Source organism: Astyanax mexicanus, chromosome 20 (genome assembly GCF_023375975.1).
Source record: "Astyanax mexicanus isolate ESR-SI-001 chromosome 20, AstMex3_surface, whole genome shotgun sequence".
Classification (NCBI taxonomy): domain Eukaryota; kingdom Metazoa; phylum Chordata; class Actinopteri; order Characiformes; family Acestrorhamphidae; genus Astyanax; species Astyanax mexicanus.
Window position 1 is genome coordinate 14,410,558 of NC_064427.1, and position 17,386 is coordinate 14,427,943.

Consider the following 17,386-nt stretch of genomic DNA (forward strand, 5'->3'; position numbering starts at 1 on the left):
ATAAGCATGCATTATTGCCAGCAGTACTCAGTACTGCTGAGTACTGCCATTAATGCATTTTAATTGGAAAGATAAAAAAATCGAATTAATTGATTTACTTGTTGTTTCCTTCAGATGTAACATGAAATAAATAATATTTTTGCTAAAATTACAGATATATATAAATATACATGGAGAGAAACTAAACAAGACTTAATGACTATTAACTGAATGCATTCAGTTTGTATATCTGGGACACTGTTGTGTTTTAAGGCATAATGCTGGTGTATGCTTTTGTTTGTGAGAACATGTAGTGTTGTGTCTGTGGAACATGAAGAAAGTGTCATGTCTGCAGGAGGTAAAAGGTGAAACCAGGTCAGAATTTGCAGAAACTGCTGCTGGACTATCACTATGGCAACTGAAAGGTGTTCTCCTCTGCTCTATCCTTATGTCTCTGTTGTTAGCTGTTGAGAGCATGGCAATGTATAGAGAATTCTGTCAGGGAGTCCTGTGTGAAGTTTTTTTTCGGTGAGTGCGTGTAAGAACACAAACAAACTCAAACATAGCAATAGATAGCAAGTGAAACATTTAATTTAAAGCTTCTCTCAGCATTACATCATCAAATCCCACTGCAAAGAAGCATTTTATCGATTGAGGCAAGCAGGGGGGCATATCGGATATGAAAGCCAGTGGGAGGAAGTGAAGCCTTTCTCAGCCCTTCCTGTGCTCCTGGCTCATAAGACCCTGTAAAGTTCATCAAATAAGTCTCTAGGCTATAGGGCTGTCCCTAACGATTATTTTTTAAACGATTATTCTAACGATTATTTTTTTCGATTAGTCGACTAATCTATTCATTGAGAAACATATTTAAATAATTATTATTTTACGTTTTAAAGCAAACGATAAATTACTATATTTATATATAATAACAACAACAACAACAACAACACAAGCCTACTAAACCAAACCCCACACTTATCACTTACATGTACAGCACGTTGTTTAGATCTATAATGCTAAAAATGGATAAGTTCCCATACACCACAACCGTGTGTTGCACTGTTTTCTGTGACCGCTAGATTTTGTGACCACTGGCAAGTAGTTCTCAGCAGACCGGTGCACTGGCCGATTCGAAACGTGTTCGTTTCTAATGTTTACCCCGACTGGCCAAAACGGTTAAGTTTAGGGCTGAGGGTAAGGTGTAGGTATAGAAAGCTTACGTTTTGCCAATGAACGCTCATAACCGTGAGCACTGGTCACAAAATTCCGACGGTGACAGAATACGGTGTGACACCGCAGCGCCGACGGCGCTAGCTAAAATAACTTAAGGCAGCTAGCTTAGCTAAATACCTGAACTTATGAATAATGCTACTGTTTCTGGAAACTATATATATAAATATAAACCAAAAATGTATAATTTCTGCCTGTGGCAGGTTTAAAACCTTTGGTAGACAGCCTTAAGTCTTTTTAAGGACACCCGCGGAGACCCTGATGTAAACGGTAACTTACTGTGTGACCCTGTTGACATAGTGCTCCTGGATGTTTGCGCTTCAAGTGCTCCTTTTGCACATATGGCAGAGGACCACATTGTTGCCCTTTTGCGTGAAATGCTCCCAAACTTTAGATGCCCGCTGGCGTTTTTTTGTAGCTGGAGATTGCTCTCCGGAGTCCAAGCTCTCTAGAGCTTAGATTCTCTGCCCGAACCCGACATGACCCGAGGCCCGCCCGTAAATCCGACCCGGGCTCCAGAAAATAGTCCGAGATGTAGGCGTCTGTTTTTTAATTATATTTTTATTTTAAAAAAAAATAACGAAAATAACGAAAACTGAAAGTGAAACTAAACTAATTTATTTATAAGCGCTGTTTTCACTACCGCAGTTCTACAGCGGGGGTGTTGTGCCGATTCTGTCCGCGAAGCGGGAGTCAGATTCAGCAGAGAGTCGGATTCGGCACAAACGCGGCGGCACCTCGCGGTCCGCAGTGTCAGTTGTAAGCGCTCGCGCTAGCCGCAAAATACGGCAGAAAACACTGAGGGAGCTGCAGAATTATGAATGGGACTAGAATATGAGCACGAGGAGATCAAAGAGAACCTTCACCTGTGAGTAGCTCTCACCAGAACACGCAAATCTCTCTCTCTCTCTCTCTCTCTCTCTCTCTCTCTCTCTCTCTCTCTCTCTCTCTCTCTCTCTGTCTCTCTCTCTCTCTCTCTCTCTCTTTCTCTCTCTCTGTCTCTCGCACGTGAACTCCTCCGCGTTTGACCTGCAGAACTGTGTTTAGCTGTTTTTAAAAATTATTTTAATTAAATAATAGTTCTATGCTTCTATGTTACCGTGTTAATTAACATAATTCTGATCATATTTCGCTCATTAAAACAGCCCGAAAACAGCCAGTTGGAATTTTTGGGCCCGATCTAACCTCTAATGCTCTCCACAGGCGCCGCCATGTTTACGACGCGCCGACGCACGTTATGCAAATCGATGTATTTTTGTAATCGATGACGTCGATTATGTCGACGCGTCGCCCCAGCCCTACTAGGCTAATATGAGGTGTCTGCTGTCTAAAAGAAAAATAAAGCGATTCATATGTGCCAGTGACTTGTAGCCAAAACTTAAGAGACCTGTATGATTTAAAATAGATGGCTTTGAAATGTACTGATTATTATTGCTGCTGTCCAAAAACCTTCTAAACCGTAACTGTACAGTAGAAAACCTTTCAGTGAGAGTCAATGTAAAAAGGTTATTGGAGCATTTTTATTGATTCTTTTATCATACAGTGGCTAACTGTCAAGTTAACTTTGTCAGAAAGTGAAAATGAACTTGTATTTTGTTGTTTGAACATACTGTATGGGGATAAAAGGTAGACCTCACCACAATTACATTTTGTTGATATTTTAGATTGGTGCAAAATGATATGAGGCTCATCAGCAATAAAAAGAAAATGTTTGTTTGATGCATCTAACCAATAAATATTTAATTTCTATTACAAAACATAGTTTATTAATATAGCTACCGTTATCAGTTGAAACAAAATAAATTTTGATGGACACTATGAATCAATATAGTTTCATTAAAAATTTTTAAATCATTAAAAATCATATTCTGGCATAAATATTTGGTATATAGTTTCAGTGCTATGTTTTTAGTCTGTTTTGTTCTACAATATTTGGTGTAAAGTGTATCTTCATTTTTGATTACAGAGTAATGCAATAATTACAATTCACACATGATGCAGATGAAATATTCTTAGGTAAGACTACTGAGTATATTTGTATGTGCATATTGTGTGTGTGCGCGCGTGTGCTGTTGTGCTTTTTGATTTGTGCGGGTGTGTAGTTGAGTGTGTAGGCCCTGGCTCTAATCTGATTTGATAAAGTGCTTTGGAGGATCTCTGTTTCAATCCGCTGGTGTTAGCTATGTTACATCACAGCGGCCAGCCAGCCAGCCAGCCATGTGTGTGTGTGCGAATGTGTGTGAATGTGTGTGTGAATGTGTGTGTGAATGTGTGTGTGAATGTGTGTGTGAATGTGTGTGTGAATGTGTGTGTGAATGTGTGTGTGAATGTGTGTGTGAATGTGTGTGTGAATGTGTGTGTGAATGTGTGTGTGTATGTGTGTGTGTATGTGTGTGTGTATGTGTGTGTGTATGTGTGTGTGTATGTGTGTGTGTATGAGTGTGTGTGTGTGTGTATGTGTGTGTGTGTGTGTGTGTGTGAATGTGTGTGTGAGTGTGAGTGTGAGTGTGTGTGTGCGAGAGTGTGTGTGTGCGAGAGAGTGCGAGAGAGTGTGAGAGAGTGCGATGTACATGGAGGCACATGGAAGCACAATAACACACGTGCATCGGACATGAAATGCTCTCTCTTACCAAGCGTCTTTCTCTGTCTGCCTCTCTCTTTCTCATTTTATTTTTCAGCACAAGTCTTAACGAAGTATAAGGCCTCTCTGGTTTGCTGCCAAAACTCTGTGCTGATTGTATAAAATATTCTTGTTTTTCTCATTTTTTTTTTAATATGATATATTTTTTAAATATATTGTTTGTGTTGTAATATACTAAAAGGCCTAAAGTCATGGGATAGTGTGCAAAGTGTTTAGGAAGTGTTACTTCAGGGGGCAGATTGGGAATGGCCTTACCTGTATAGGTTATGAGGTGTTATTGTTGTTATCGTTGAGGTGTGTACGATGTTGCCAGCGTGCTCATGGCAAGGTGTCTTGAATCGTTGGAGGAAGGTGTCATAGTGGGAAACTTTACATGTGCAGGCATTAGAATTGTGTCAACCTTCTATTAATACATATAATTACACTGGTGTGATAACCTGAGTAAATACCAAAAGCAGATTTGAAAAAATTATCTCATTTATTAATCTATACAAATCAACCTTGCTCTATGTGAAAAAGTATTTGTCCCTAAACTTAGTAAGTGGTTGGCAAATAGCATCTCTGTGGAGGCCCACACTTCTTTGCATAGTTGTTTAAATTTGGCCCCCCCTTTTTTTTGCATGAATGGCCTATTTAAGATCTCAATAAGATTGAGAGTCCGCACTTTGATTTGGCGACTCAAAACTCCATTTAGTCTTTTTTGCGCCATTCAGAGGTGGACTTGCTGTGCTTTTTGTCATTGTCCTGCTGCAGAACCCAAGTATGCCTGATGTCATAAACTGATGGACTGACAGCCTTCTTCAGGATTTTCTGGTAGAGAAAATCCATCATTTGGTCATCATTATGTCATCTAGGCCCTGAAGCAGCAAAGCAGCACACTAGCACCACCATGTTGGTACTTTTCTAAAAGTATGTGCTACGCCAAATGTAACGGGACACACCTTCCCAAAAGTTCCATTTTGGATCATCAGTCAACAGAATATGTTTGATATCTTATCAGTTTTTGAATATCTTCAGATTGGGGCACAATGTGTTCATTTTAGAAATATTTAGCTGCTTCATGTTGTCTGACAGGTTTTGTTTCAAATAATTTAAGTACACAAAAAGAAAACTTCACAATGACTTTAGACTTAATGCCAAAATAAAAAACAAAACAAATCTTAACCCAGCCCCAGCTACCTTACCTGGAAGCATAACAACATAAAAAACAGAAAATAACCTACCTCCCTACAGAAATAAACAGGAGAAAAAAAGATAAAAAATAAACAACACCCACCCCTGCATGTGTGAAGGTTAGTGTAAAGTACAAACACTACCAGAACTAATTTAAGAGACAGAGAAAAAAACAAAAGTAAGGCTTTTACAAACAGTACGTCATCCAAAAGGCGGCCAATCCACAGGCCAACTTTCCCCTCCAGATCACCTGACTGCATGGAAGATTCACCTGAAAGAAATTAGATTATAAAACAGCATATACAATCCACTTTAAAAAATAAAGTTTTTCAAGTATGATCCAGAGAGAGCAATAGCCAAAACATTATCTGAGGCATGTTTTTGACAAATGTCCAGATTATACCCCTTGACTAACTAAATGACTTAAATTGTACATACGACTCAGGAACACAGTTTGAGTATGATTAGCAATATCCTGTGCACTAAACCAATATAAACGTCACAATGTTGCAAAGCTAAAACCAAAGCCAAGATCTAGTGTTAGAAGCTTATTTGCAATGATAGGTTCTCCTCCCACAACGTAGCCGTGGAATACGGCTTTAAAACAATGTCCATCTGGACTGGACTACTCTAAATGTTCTGGTTTAAGCATTTTAGTTTTGAGAAAGTCCTATTAGCCTCGAATTAGTTCGCCAGCCAACACATCTCCGCACACATACAGTGTGGAGGCAACGTCACTGATGCATAAGCTCTGCATGCACTACACTCATTTCCTAACCGATAGATGTTGCTGTCTGACATATTCGTTGAGAGCCGACGAGAGAGCAGCACAGCGCTTTGCTGCGGTTCATTCTCATGTAAACAAACCCACGCCGAAACCCATTGGCTGTTATCAACGTCGGTAAAAATGATTGTGCTCCAAAAAATGTTTTTTATTGCGTAAGGCCTATTCGTTTGGTATCGCGTGAACTTCTTGGAAAAAACACTCACTGGATGGTCAATTCCTGCATTGTCCTTCTGCAGAAGAATAGCTCCAACTCCAGTTTAAAAGGCTTCTAAAAATTTGAAGCAGCGAGGACAGGAGCTCTACAAAGCAAAGATCTAAAAATGTACTATGTTTTCACTTGGCTTGTTTAGTTAGGGAGTTAGGTTAGATATTTGTATTTAATTTTCTTTTCTTTGTTAGGTAAGTTAGTTTTCTTAATCTTTAAGTTAGCTTTGTTTTGTTTTGTATAATACTTTCATCTCTAATAGTTGTCTCCCCTTTGCTTTAAGCCTTGCATTCATTGCAATTTGTTAAATAAACCAAATCCTTTTGACTAATAGGTGTATGTGTGGTTGGGGAACCAGGTAGGCTCGGGGGTCTCTTTTTTATGTTACTGGCTGACCTAGACCATGTCGTAACAAGTGTGAGTGAAGCTTCTTTAAAACATTTAAACCTCTTTCTAATGCCTCAGGATGGTCGACCCATGTAGAAGTGAATACACAAACATCATCTAAATAGGCCTTACAGTTTTTAACCTTTTTTTTTTTAGTTTTTATCAACCTTTGGAAGGTAACAGGTGCATTTTTCATCCCAAATGCCATAAGAGAGTACTAAAGAAAATCGTCAGGTGTAACTAAAAGAAATGTCTGTGGCACGTTGAGTTGGAGGCACCTGACAATAACCTTTATCTGAAAACAGAGCTTTGTATTTCCCAATTAAACACATCACATCACAACGCTTATTGTCATCAAGGTAAGACAAAAACTTGGGCAGATCATCCAAAAGTTTATAATTTGGCAAACAAGCACAAACCACAGGTACACTAAGCTCCTCATCGTCTTCCAAAGCTTGAGCTGGAATTGTAACTGAAACTGAAGCCACTGGAACAACATCAGATTGCAAAGAAATATCAGAAACAGATTTAGACACATGACTTGGGTCTGCGACTTCCCGAGCCACATACCTTTTCAGCATATTAATGTGACAAACTCTAGACTTTCATCTACGATCATGAGTTTTCACAACATCTCACTTAGCTTAGCCTGAATTTCATACAGCCCTTAAAAAACCTGACAAAGTTAACAAAACCAACTCTTGCTCACCTGGGCAAAAAGAACGAGGCACTTTTGTCAAAGTGTTTCTTCATTTTTGACTGAGAAGAAACAGTCATGCTTTTAGCATCATCAAATGCTGTATGCAGAAGCTCTCTAAAACCACTCACGACTCAATAAAAACAATATTTATGCAACATGGTCTTCAAATTGTGATGAAATCGTTCTAAAGGGCCCAACAATTCTGGATGGTAGGTTGGAAGTTTTGTAACAAATGGAAAGTTGCTTTGAGCAAACAACTTTGACATGAAGTTAGAGACTTAATCGGTGTGCACACATTTTGGCAACCCAAAAATCGACCAAGAATTTTATCATGGCTTTTACGATAGCTTTCACTTTCAAATTGCGCAGTGGAATGGCCTCAGGGTATCGGGAAGCAGTACACATCAAGGTTAACTAGTACTGATTTTGAACAAATTTTGTCTTTGGAAAAGGTCCAAGCTCACACATGACTGGTATGGGAGAAAGTGGGGCGGGTGAAATAGACCGGTTTGGCTCTCCTGTAAGCTGGCAAGTATGATAGGATCAACAGTAATTAGCTACTTGCAAACCAGGCGAGAAGAAATGGTGCAAAACATGTTTGTATCTTTTTGTGACACCCAAATGTCCAGACATGCAATGATCGTGAGCTAAAGCCAAAACTTGTGATCCATAAGCAGTAGAAACTAGGATCTGAAAAACTACATTTCAATCTGACTCTATCTCTGAGAAATTAGTAGGAACCCATTTACACATAAGAACACCCTTATCCCAGAAATGATCGGCAGATGAAACCCTTAGTCTATCTGCAACTTCCCGAAAATATACTAAGGAAGGATCAGTACTTTGTTCAGAACCAAGCTGCTCTCGAGAAGCACACCTACCTAAATCTTAAATTTTAGCCCTAAGCCTATTGCTAGAGGCAACACCATCATGTGAAGTAGCTATAGATGACTCACATGTGAAACATAAGAACTCAACTAATCAGACAAATCAACTGCATCCTGCATTTTACGGGCTTGAGCATGCGTTACCACACAAGTAGGAAAAATTATGTTTGATCCTTTTGAAAACTCTGTACCTCGGATAAAACGGTTCCAACAAAACCTCAAGAACAAGAAGAACCACCAGCCAAATCATTACCAAGAATAAAAGTTACACCTGAAATTGGCAACTCCTAACACACACCAACCTTAATTTTTTCACATACTAGATCAGATTGCAGATAAATTGAATGCCGAGGAACATTATCGTAACGCAAGCCTATACCATGAACTACCCTTTTGGCCCCACAATAGGTGTCTACAGATAAATGCACTTAGAATGTGGAGACCACCACTTTCCGGTGCAAGGGTACGAGAAGAGAAAGGAACAGTGCCTACACAGACCAAGAATCCATTTTAATGAAAAGTAAAAAATGCCTGTTAAGGTTTTACTAGATCGATGGGCTTAATGGTTAGGAAAATCACCTAATTAGCAGTTCTCTCAACAAAGCAGAACTGTTTGTTTCAAGCTATTTTCAATCTCTTATTTTTAAGCACAAGGACTGTTACAATTTCACCAAGTGATTTTGTTAGATAGTCCTTACCTCAAAATAAACTAGAAAAGAAGGTTAGTATGTCTGTTTCTGTTGAGATTCTGAGAGAGGTCTGTGTTTCTACTCGCTCTTGAGCGTGGTAGAGAATCAGTGTTTTTGCACTGGACGTCATAATAATCTCTGCTTTTTGTATGCTTGTTTTAGATCAACTTGAGGCTCATCTTGGTAAGCGGGAAAACAAAGGAGTTCCCGTTCTCTCCCAATGACTCAGCTACGGACATCGCAAAACATGTGTATGACAACTGGCCAATGGGTAAGTAAAGCAAATACACAGGCACACTCTTCCTACGCTAAGCTCTATATGTTGGCAAAAAATTAAGCTTTAGGTTACGTAAATAATTTAGAGGATAAATTTTGAAAATATACTACTGAGCTGGACTATGTTTTGCTGTAGCTAAATAAACTATGAGATTGCAGATTTGTTATACACACCATCTCTTTTAAAAATAAGTCATGCTACAAATTTCTTGTTTTTCCACATCCCAAAGCTTTTCAGATCTGGTGACAAGGAAAGCCTCTGTAGAAAACTCAACATTGAATCGTCATGCTCATAAAAACTAGTTTTACATGACTTTTTAGTTTTACATTACCATTTGAAGGTGTGGTATTGTGCACATGAATGTGCACCATCACTATAGTCAGATTTAAATGCCAGATCGGCTGGGTGAGAGCACATCACTCTCAACTGGCTGTCCAGTCTGCAGCAACTGCAGTTCAAATAGAGTCAGTTTCTATCAGAGGAGGCTTGTGATTGCCTTCCTTGTGTTTCGGGCATTACTAAGTGGGGAAATTATCTGAGGGTAATTGGCCTTTTAAAAAATAAAAACAAAATTGTAAAATACATCAATAAATAAAGGATAATTGGCCTTTTAAAAAAATAAAAACAAAATTGTAAAATACATCAATAAATAAAGGAATTTACATGGTTAGAAACAAAATACAAATAGGCTGTAGTAGGCTCTCTTCAGTCAATCAGATCAGTGCAGATGCGGTAAGGAAAAAAATAAATAAATAAATAAACACACCTCTCCTCACGCGGAATCGAACCCGTGTTGTCAGGCGCCCCGAGAACGGGCGGAAAAACGAGAACGGGTGAAAACTAAATTCATTACATTACATTACATTTGGCAGACGCTTTTGTCCAAAGCGACTAACAGTAGTCAAGTACAAAAATAATAGAAGTTAAAGGTAAAACATTTTTAGATAGGGCTTAAGGGAGGTCGAAGGGAAATAAAGGGATAGAGGAGTGAAGGAGGGGAAGAAGGAAATGAGGTTAGAAGTAGTTAGTTTGTTAGAGGTGTTAGGAGAGTAAGTGCTTTTTGAAGAGCTCTGTCTTCAGGATTTTCTTAAAGATAGCGAGAAATTCTCCTGATCTGGTAGTGGAAGGTAGTTTGTCCCACCATTGGGGAACTCTGTATGAGAACAGTCTGGATTGCTTTGTGTGAATGTTTGTTTGGTAAAGTGAGGCGATGTTCATTGGAGGAGCGCAGCGGCCGGGAGGTAGCGTAAGCCTTCAGGAGCGAGTGCAGGTAGGAAGGAGCTGTTCTGTCATCACCTTGTAGGCGATTGTAAGCACTTTGAATTTGATGTGAGCATCAACTGGTAGCCAATGGGCAGCGGGGTGACATGTGCCCGTTTTGGCTGGTTGAAGACCACACGTGCTGCTGCATTCTGGATCATTTGGAGTGGTTTTACTACACAGGACGGGAGGCCAGTTGGCAGGGCATTGCAGTAGTTGAGGCGTGAGATGACGACTGCTTGTACCAGGAGTTGGGTGGCCTGTTGCGTCAGAAACGGTCAAATTTTTCTGATGTTATAAAGCGCGAAGCGGAAGGATCGAGCAACCGAGGCCACATGGTGCGTAAAGGAGAGCTGGTCATCAACCATAACACCCAGGTTCCTAGCAACCTTTGTCGGTGAGAGAGAGAGAGAGAGTCGATGGTTGTAGAGAAGTTGTGTTGAAAAGATGGTTTTGCTGGTATAACCAGAAGTTCAGTCTTTGAGAGATTTAGTTGAAGGTGATGCTCCTTCATCCATGAGGATATGTGTGAGAGACACTGTGATATCCATGCAGAGATTGAGTGATCTTGAGTGAGCACGCTGGGCGTGAATAAAGCGTAATATAGCACTTAATCATAACACAACACATTGACTCTAACTGGACCATACTGAATTCTAATTAAATACCCCTGGCATAGAAGATGCTTCTGCTATTTTTAAGTTGTATGTCTGGCTGCATTTTGGCTCCAGTGGAAACAATTAACGTAGAGCTGGGCGATTAATTGATTTTATCTATTAATTCAAATTTACAGTTAAGGACAATGTGTTTTTATGAAAATCGATTTTCTCTGAGTTTTCATTTTCCCCACTGATGCTCCCCTGAGCTTAGCCCTGCCCCTCTCTCCCGCGCGCAGCGATTTTTAAATCAAAAATCGTATTAAAAAAATATACATATATTTTTTATTTTTACTTATTCTTATTTCTATTTCTTATAGAATCAATGTGTGAGAGAAACTAGTCTGTTAAGTTTGCGTTATATGATTTTGTTTTCTCTCATTAGTATGTGAAAAATATGATTTTTGAATTTCTCTCATTCTCTCAAAATTTCTGTAAATCTAATCCTGTCCAAATACGGCTTTAATGTGTGTGACACAGCTTTCAACAGAAAATATTGGTTCCGATTCTCTCTTTTCAGGCAGTATTAATAATAGATCTGTTTTCCATGCTTTTTCATTATCCCTAATTCTGGCTGTACTTATAGTTCATACAAATACTCTTTTATTGAAATCATCTTCTCTTCATTACCAGAAAGAGGATGTGGAAGTAAAGATTAGGATGGAATGTAGAAAATCCTTGAGCAGAATAAAAGTCTGTATTTCATTCAGAAACATAATTTAGTAATTTAATATTGAACGAAATCATCCCATTCTCAAAAGACAGAGAACAGTACTCAAGCTTTGGCTCAAAGTAACTTTAAGCACAGTCTCATGACTCTGATTCTGCCCTGTGGAACTCTGGTCAAAGAACATTTAAAGAGAAGGAACGCAATTGCAGAAATCGACAGGTCAAGGAGGGCAAGGTTTATAAACAGAACACGGCAAATGAAAAAACAAAAATGGAACAACATTGAATAACAATGTTTAAAACGTGGCATAAAATATACCTTAAGGGATTAAAAAAGCACAACAGTGTAAGCATTTGGGAAAGCTTTTTAAACACTGGGTTTACAAGCTGTTTACACCCTTCCTAGCAACTGCAACCAAACACTTTATTTAGTTCAGTAATGACTCACAATGCAATTTTGACCTACTTTTTCTTGAGCATTTCAGGTAGTACAGCAACATTTCATTAGGCTTTATGCTGTGATCAATTGTCTTATTTTTTGTTGCCTTCATGTAGCCAATTTTTGCATTGACAAAGAGATCAATTTAAATTCTAATGATTTTAGACTTGTTTTCCTGTGAGTGAAATAAAGGAATATAAACTTTATGGATCAACAGAATGTTTCTGCTTTTTTATTGAGCCACAAGTTAGCAGTAATACAGCAAAATTTGTTATTACCTGTGTGTAAAATATTATATAATCCGATGTTGTGTTTTCCCCTGTTTTTCAGACTGGGAGGAGGAGCAGGTGAGCAGTCCAAACATCCTGCGGCTTATCTACCAGGGACGCTTTCTGCACGGCAACGTCACGCTAGGAGGTAAGCTCGACACATTGTACCATTAATTTATTCAGCATGTACAAAACATTACAGTATGTAGAAGTGTTGATCTGGAGTAGGTGCAGTGACTAGAAGTGAGAAATATTTAGGGATTAGTGGAAAATGGACCAGGTTTGAAAGTGTGTTGGGTTGAGTTGATTTCAATAGTGTAGGTACTATGCAGTGGAAAAGTGCCTTAAGGTATACTTTTACAAAAACATTTTTTATAAGAACCATGGTTGAGGGTTTGAAGTGTTTTTAAGCATTAAGCAGTTTCGTGTAATCTCTCCAGGAGTTACGTAGTGCAGCAGCTGGTGTTTAAGACCCATAGCAATGGCTGAAAAATATTTATTTGGAGCTGTTATAGGCCAACCCGAGAACCATTTTTGGGGTAATTGATTCATAATACTGACTTGTTAAAAAAAAAATTAAAATTTTTTATGTTTTCAAAAACTAAAAATCTCCTTCTTTCATATGATTTTTTATTTATTAAAGGAAGATTTTGTTTATTCCTGATGTTCGCGATGTTTAAAGAGAGCTGCATTCAGTAGGGACAGGGAGGACAGGAAATGCTTTGGGCAGGAGTGGAAAGCATGTCCGTTTTTTGTTTGCCCATCCATTAGACACAGTTATGGGCTACTGAGGGCTGAAAAACAGTAAAAGTGGGATGTGCCTGAATATGAAATCAAAGGAACATGGAAGCAGAATCAGTGTAAACTCACTCAGGAAGGGTGTGTGTGAGTGAAGATGCCATGCTAATGAATTATAGAAAAATGGCATCACTGAACCTCATACACTGTGAGCTTGACACATTTTTTTTCTCATGAGTAAAAACTAGACAAGAAACAAGAAGATGAAAAAGTTCAGGTTTCATCTTTTCCCTTTTTTTTCTTTGCTTTTACAAGATCTACATAAACACTTTGCTTACACAGAATATAAAAACATTGTAAGAAATGTTTATGGTTCCAATATTTATTTGTCAGAGAATGTAAGAATGTGTTTAAATAAATCTGCTGGGTGGTTGCTGTATAATGTGTTTTTTTTTTTTACTCTAAACTGTCTCTCTCTGTAATGGGTGTCTAATTCCAGGGGTTAGTTTTAATTGTGCCAATATTATTCAAGCTTTAGGCTGCGCTGTAAACTCTGAATGCTGTCTGAAACATTTGGTCCAGGAGAAAGAGACAGGCTTGGCACATGATTAGGACTCTGAATTTTTGGAGCATTTGTGTGAATATTTGACAGCCACATGCTTTCCATTCTGAATCCGGCTGTTTTGTTGTTAGCGTGTTTTGCAAGTTTAAGAGGCGTCATTGCAGGGCTAGGGTCCTGCTTTTGTCTTGATTGAGAAGACTAATCAATTTGACCCTACAACTCCAAGCTGGGACATCTGGCATGTGGCGTTAGCAAACATGATGGTCCTACCCCGTACTCAGAGAAACTTTTTTGCTTTTTTGTCTCATCTTCCTTTTCCAGCTTTATCCCATTGCAGAGTCTGGTACTTCTATGTCATGTGCCTCAATGTGCCTTGATGTTTAGCCTTGCAGTATTTATCTGTTCATTCTGTTTTTTTTTTGGTTTTTTTTGCAGCTTTAAAACTGCCTTTTGGAAAAACCACAGTGATGCATTTAGTTGCTAGAGAGACATTGCCTGAGCCAAATTCCCAAGGTAACTATTTCTTCCTTTCTCTTTCCCTTTTTGGCCTTTCCGCTGTCTGCCCTTTTAACACACCCCCTCTTCACAGTGTCTCATGAAGTTATAGTTTGTAGTTAGTAATAAATCAGTTATGTGGAATTGCAGTTTTTTTACTGTATGAATAGTCTCATACAAGAATTGCAGTAAAATAATCTGCTTTCATGAGCCCAGTGGGAAACCATAAGGTGGTTTATTCATAAATCATAGCATGTAGTGTATTGTAGGCCATACATTGCAATGTTAACAAACACTTGAATATTAAATAAATACAGTGACTGTATGAAAAGCTGTAAATAATAATTAAAATCTTTAAAAACAGTGTCCACAGTGTCGTAAAAGGGAAAAAATTTAATTGTGTAATCATGTATATATTATAACAATATTAAATAATTTCTTAGAGCTACATGACTTAATTTTCCTAAATATATAAATAAAGATTATTTAGGTCTTTTTAGCATGGCTTTAGTGAGTACTCTTATTATTGTAACTCTCATAAGCTCCTTTTGTTCTGTTTTAGGCCAGAGGAATCGGGAGAAAAGTGGAGAGAGCAACTGCTGTGTGATTCTATAAAGATATCCCTGTATCCAAGATCACACATATTGTGTAGAATCCTATGCTGTGAAAATACACACATACACTCTCTTTTACTCACACACAGACACACACACACACACACACAGACAAACACATTCACAGAAGGACATCTACCGGATGACCGGATGGTCTGTATGCATGGGCTTTGCATACTATCTCGGTCACATTTTACCACTTAAGAAGCCTTGTATAAAATGCAGCGAATGATGAAACAGAATTTCTCTTCATGCTTCACCAGTCTCTCTCTCTCCCTCGCTCCATCTCTTTCTCTCTTTCTCTCTCTGTCTTTCTCAACCCAGACACTTTCTTATTGTTTCTTCCTTTTTTACACATCAATATGCACTTAAGACACATCAAAATACTGCAGCTGTCTCAAATCTCTCATACTTGCTTCTCACATTTTTTCAATCACAAACTCCTCCAATTGATTAATGGAGGAAAAACATTTGTTTTTAGATTGCACTCACATGAGCAGAAGCCCCTTACTTATTCTCTTCCTGCCTGTTCATAAGAGACTGAGTGTGAGAGGGAGGGAGGGGGAGAGAGAATGAGAGAGAGAATGAGAGAGAGAATGAGAGAGAGAATGAGAGAGAGAATGAGAGAGAGAATGAGAGAGAGAATGACTGAGAGGACATGGGGACTGCAGAATATGACAGTACACCTGACGTGGTCCTGGCATTTCTGAATAAGTTTATCGAGGTTTGTCTTCAGCTCAGCAGACCAAGCATTAATGTGCCTGATCAATGTTGATGATTATTTTTTGTTTTTAAAATGATGAACTATATGTCTTTTGAAGTGTGCATTTTATGGAAATAGTTCCAATATGCAGAGAGTGCAATTTCCCTGGCTCACAGATACAAATACAGTTGTTGTAGGTCAGATGCAAGCGTAGCAGATGGATTCTGTCACTAACTGACTGTATTTTTGACAGTCATTGGATTCTATAATTGACCTTCCAGTGTTCTGTGTACACTTACTAGATAGTTTTGATTACTCCTCATATGGGAGTTTAAAGATAATGATCCTTTATTTTTTTAAAGGTGCCGGGGGCAGGATTCTGTGTTCAGATAGCATTAAGTGTTTTTTTTTTTTTCCCCCACTAACATTTGATGAACACTGGGAACTAAGAGAAGTTTGGATATTGAACTATTCACTGAACAGGTAACATAGTTTGCTAATGTTAGCAAACCAATTAGTTTACTTTGTTTAGGTTTTCAGCTGTACCATGATGATGTAAAGTGTTAAAGCTACATTAATATGACTATACAGAAATGTTATAGTGCTGTCTAGATATCAGGTTATATATATATGCTATATAGCATCAATCACTTTAAACAGTAAATGAGTTGGGGTGGGGTGGGGCAAGTTGTGACAGTGTTTAGGAAAAGGCGAGGTTTGTACATTAGACAGGGCTGAATTCTTATTCTCTACATATTTTAGTGTAGAGGTGATCAGTGCTTGGGCTATGAGCCAGAAGGCATAAATCAAATGAAGATTTTACTCTTTCCCACTGTCTGATGAAATGGAACGTACCTTTACAGAGCACTAAAGCATGTTCTGATCTGTTCCTCCAATTTTGTTAGATTCTGTTTCCAAATGGGAATTAAACCTCAAGATTATATTTGTGTAGAGCAGCGTTTCTCAACCTTTTTTCTGTCACGACACCCTTTAAATATATGCGAGGTGTCACGGCACCCCACTTTACGGGGGGTGGGGGCGCAGTACTTCAGGTGAGAACGAGGGGGAGGGGGGTGCTGGCGCAGTACTTCAGGTGAGAACGAGGGGTGTTGCTGGCGGAATATGAAATAAAATAGCGCGTGCATCGCGTGGGGGACAAAAACTTTACAGTGTGTCCCAATTTAGGGGCTGCATCCTTCAGAGGCTGTATTCGAAGACAGATTGCGTCACAGCTGCGCAGTAATACACCGCCTCTGTGGGTCGCATCCTTCAGAGTATGCTGCCTGTGAATTGGGACACACCGCGACACGAGCTGACTCTGCACGTGAGGCGCAATATTTTGACGGCACCCCCGATGAAGCCAGACGGCACCCCAGGGTGCCGCGGCACCCCTGGTTGAGAAACACTGGTGTAGAGTATATTTAATATGAATCATATAAAGAATATGACTAGATATTGATATTGCTGTATTGGTGTATAGTGTATGATTGTCTAAACAGTTAGCTCATTAGCAGTGGGAAAATCATCCCCGGATGTCTTGTACTTTACCAGCAGAATCCCCTAACATTAAAAGATAATTGTATTATGTTTTCTTCTGTATTTTCCAAATGTTATAATCTGTATTTTTTTATTTGCTTTATGCTTTTTAACACAGCACTAGCTTATCAGACCACTGCATATTCTGATCAGGGTTCAAATATGTACAGCGTTTTTCAAAAATTATTGTAAATAGATATACGCTCTCCGAACTACAAATGAAATTACATCTTTAAACTGAATAAAGAAAACTGAAACAATTTGTCTTCTGGTCATTTTGTAGTAAAGCAGTCTTCAGTCCATATTCTGTTTCCTGCCACACTCACTCAATTCTATTTTTTAGTTCAGGTAGTCTGCTCTTTAAATCAGACAAGCTAAGTGAACACTGTCCTGTAAGCATTTCCAGTTTCTGTTGCTGTCTGCTCGTTTAATAAAGACGTTTAGCTCTTTTGTGTACATTTGTCTCCCTCTCGTGGTGGAAATGCAAAAA

General features: G+C 38.7%; 1 protein-coding gene across 1 annotated transcript in view; it reads left to right on the plus strand.

Moving 5' to 3' along the window:
- Positions 1-17,156, plus strand: part of ubl3a (ubiquitin-like 3a) — a 33,424-nt gene extending 16,268 nt beyond the window's left edge. The window contains exons 2-6 of the mRNA XM_049468579.1: positions 8,841-8,949; positions 12,310-12,396; positions 13,984-14,061; positions 14,606-16,412; positions 16,454-17,156. Coding sequence (XP_049324536.1) covers positions 8,841-8,949; positions 12,310-12,396; positions 13,984-14,061; positions 14,606-14,658 — 327 coding nt within the window. The 3' untranslated portion in view covers positions 14,659-16,412; positions 16,454-17,156. The remainder of the gene's footprint in view (positions 1-8,840; positions 8,950-12,309; positions 12,397-13,983; positions 14,062-14,605; positions 16,413-16,453) is intronic.
- Positions 17,157-17,386: the final 230 nt, after the last annotated feature.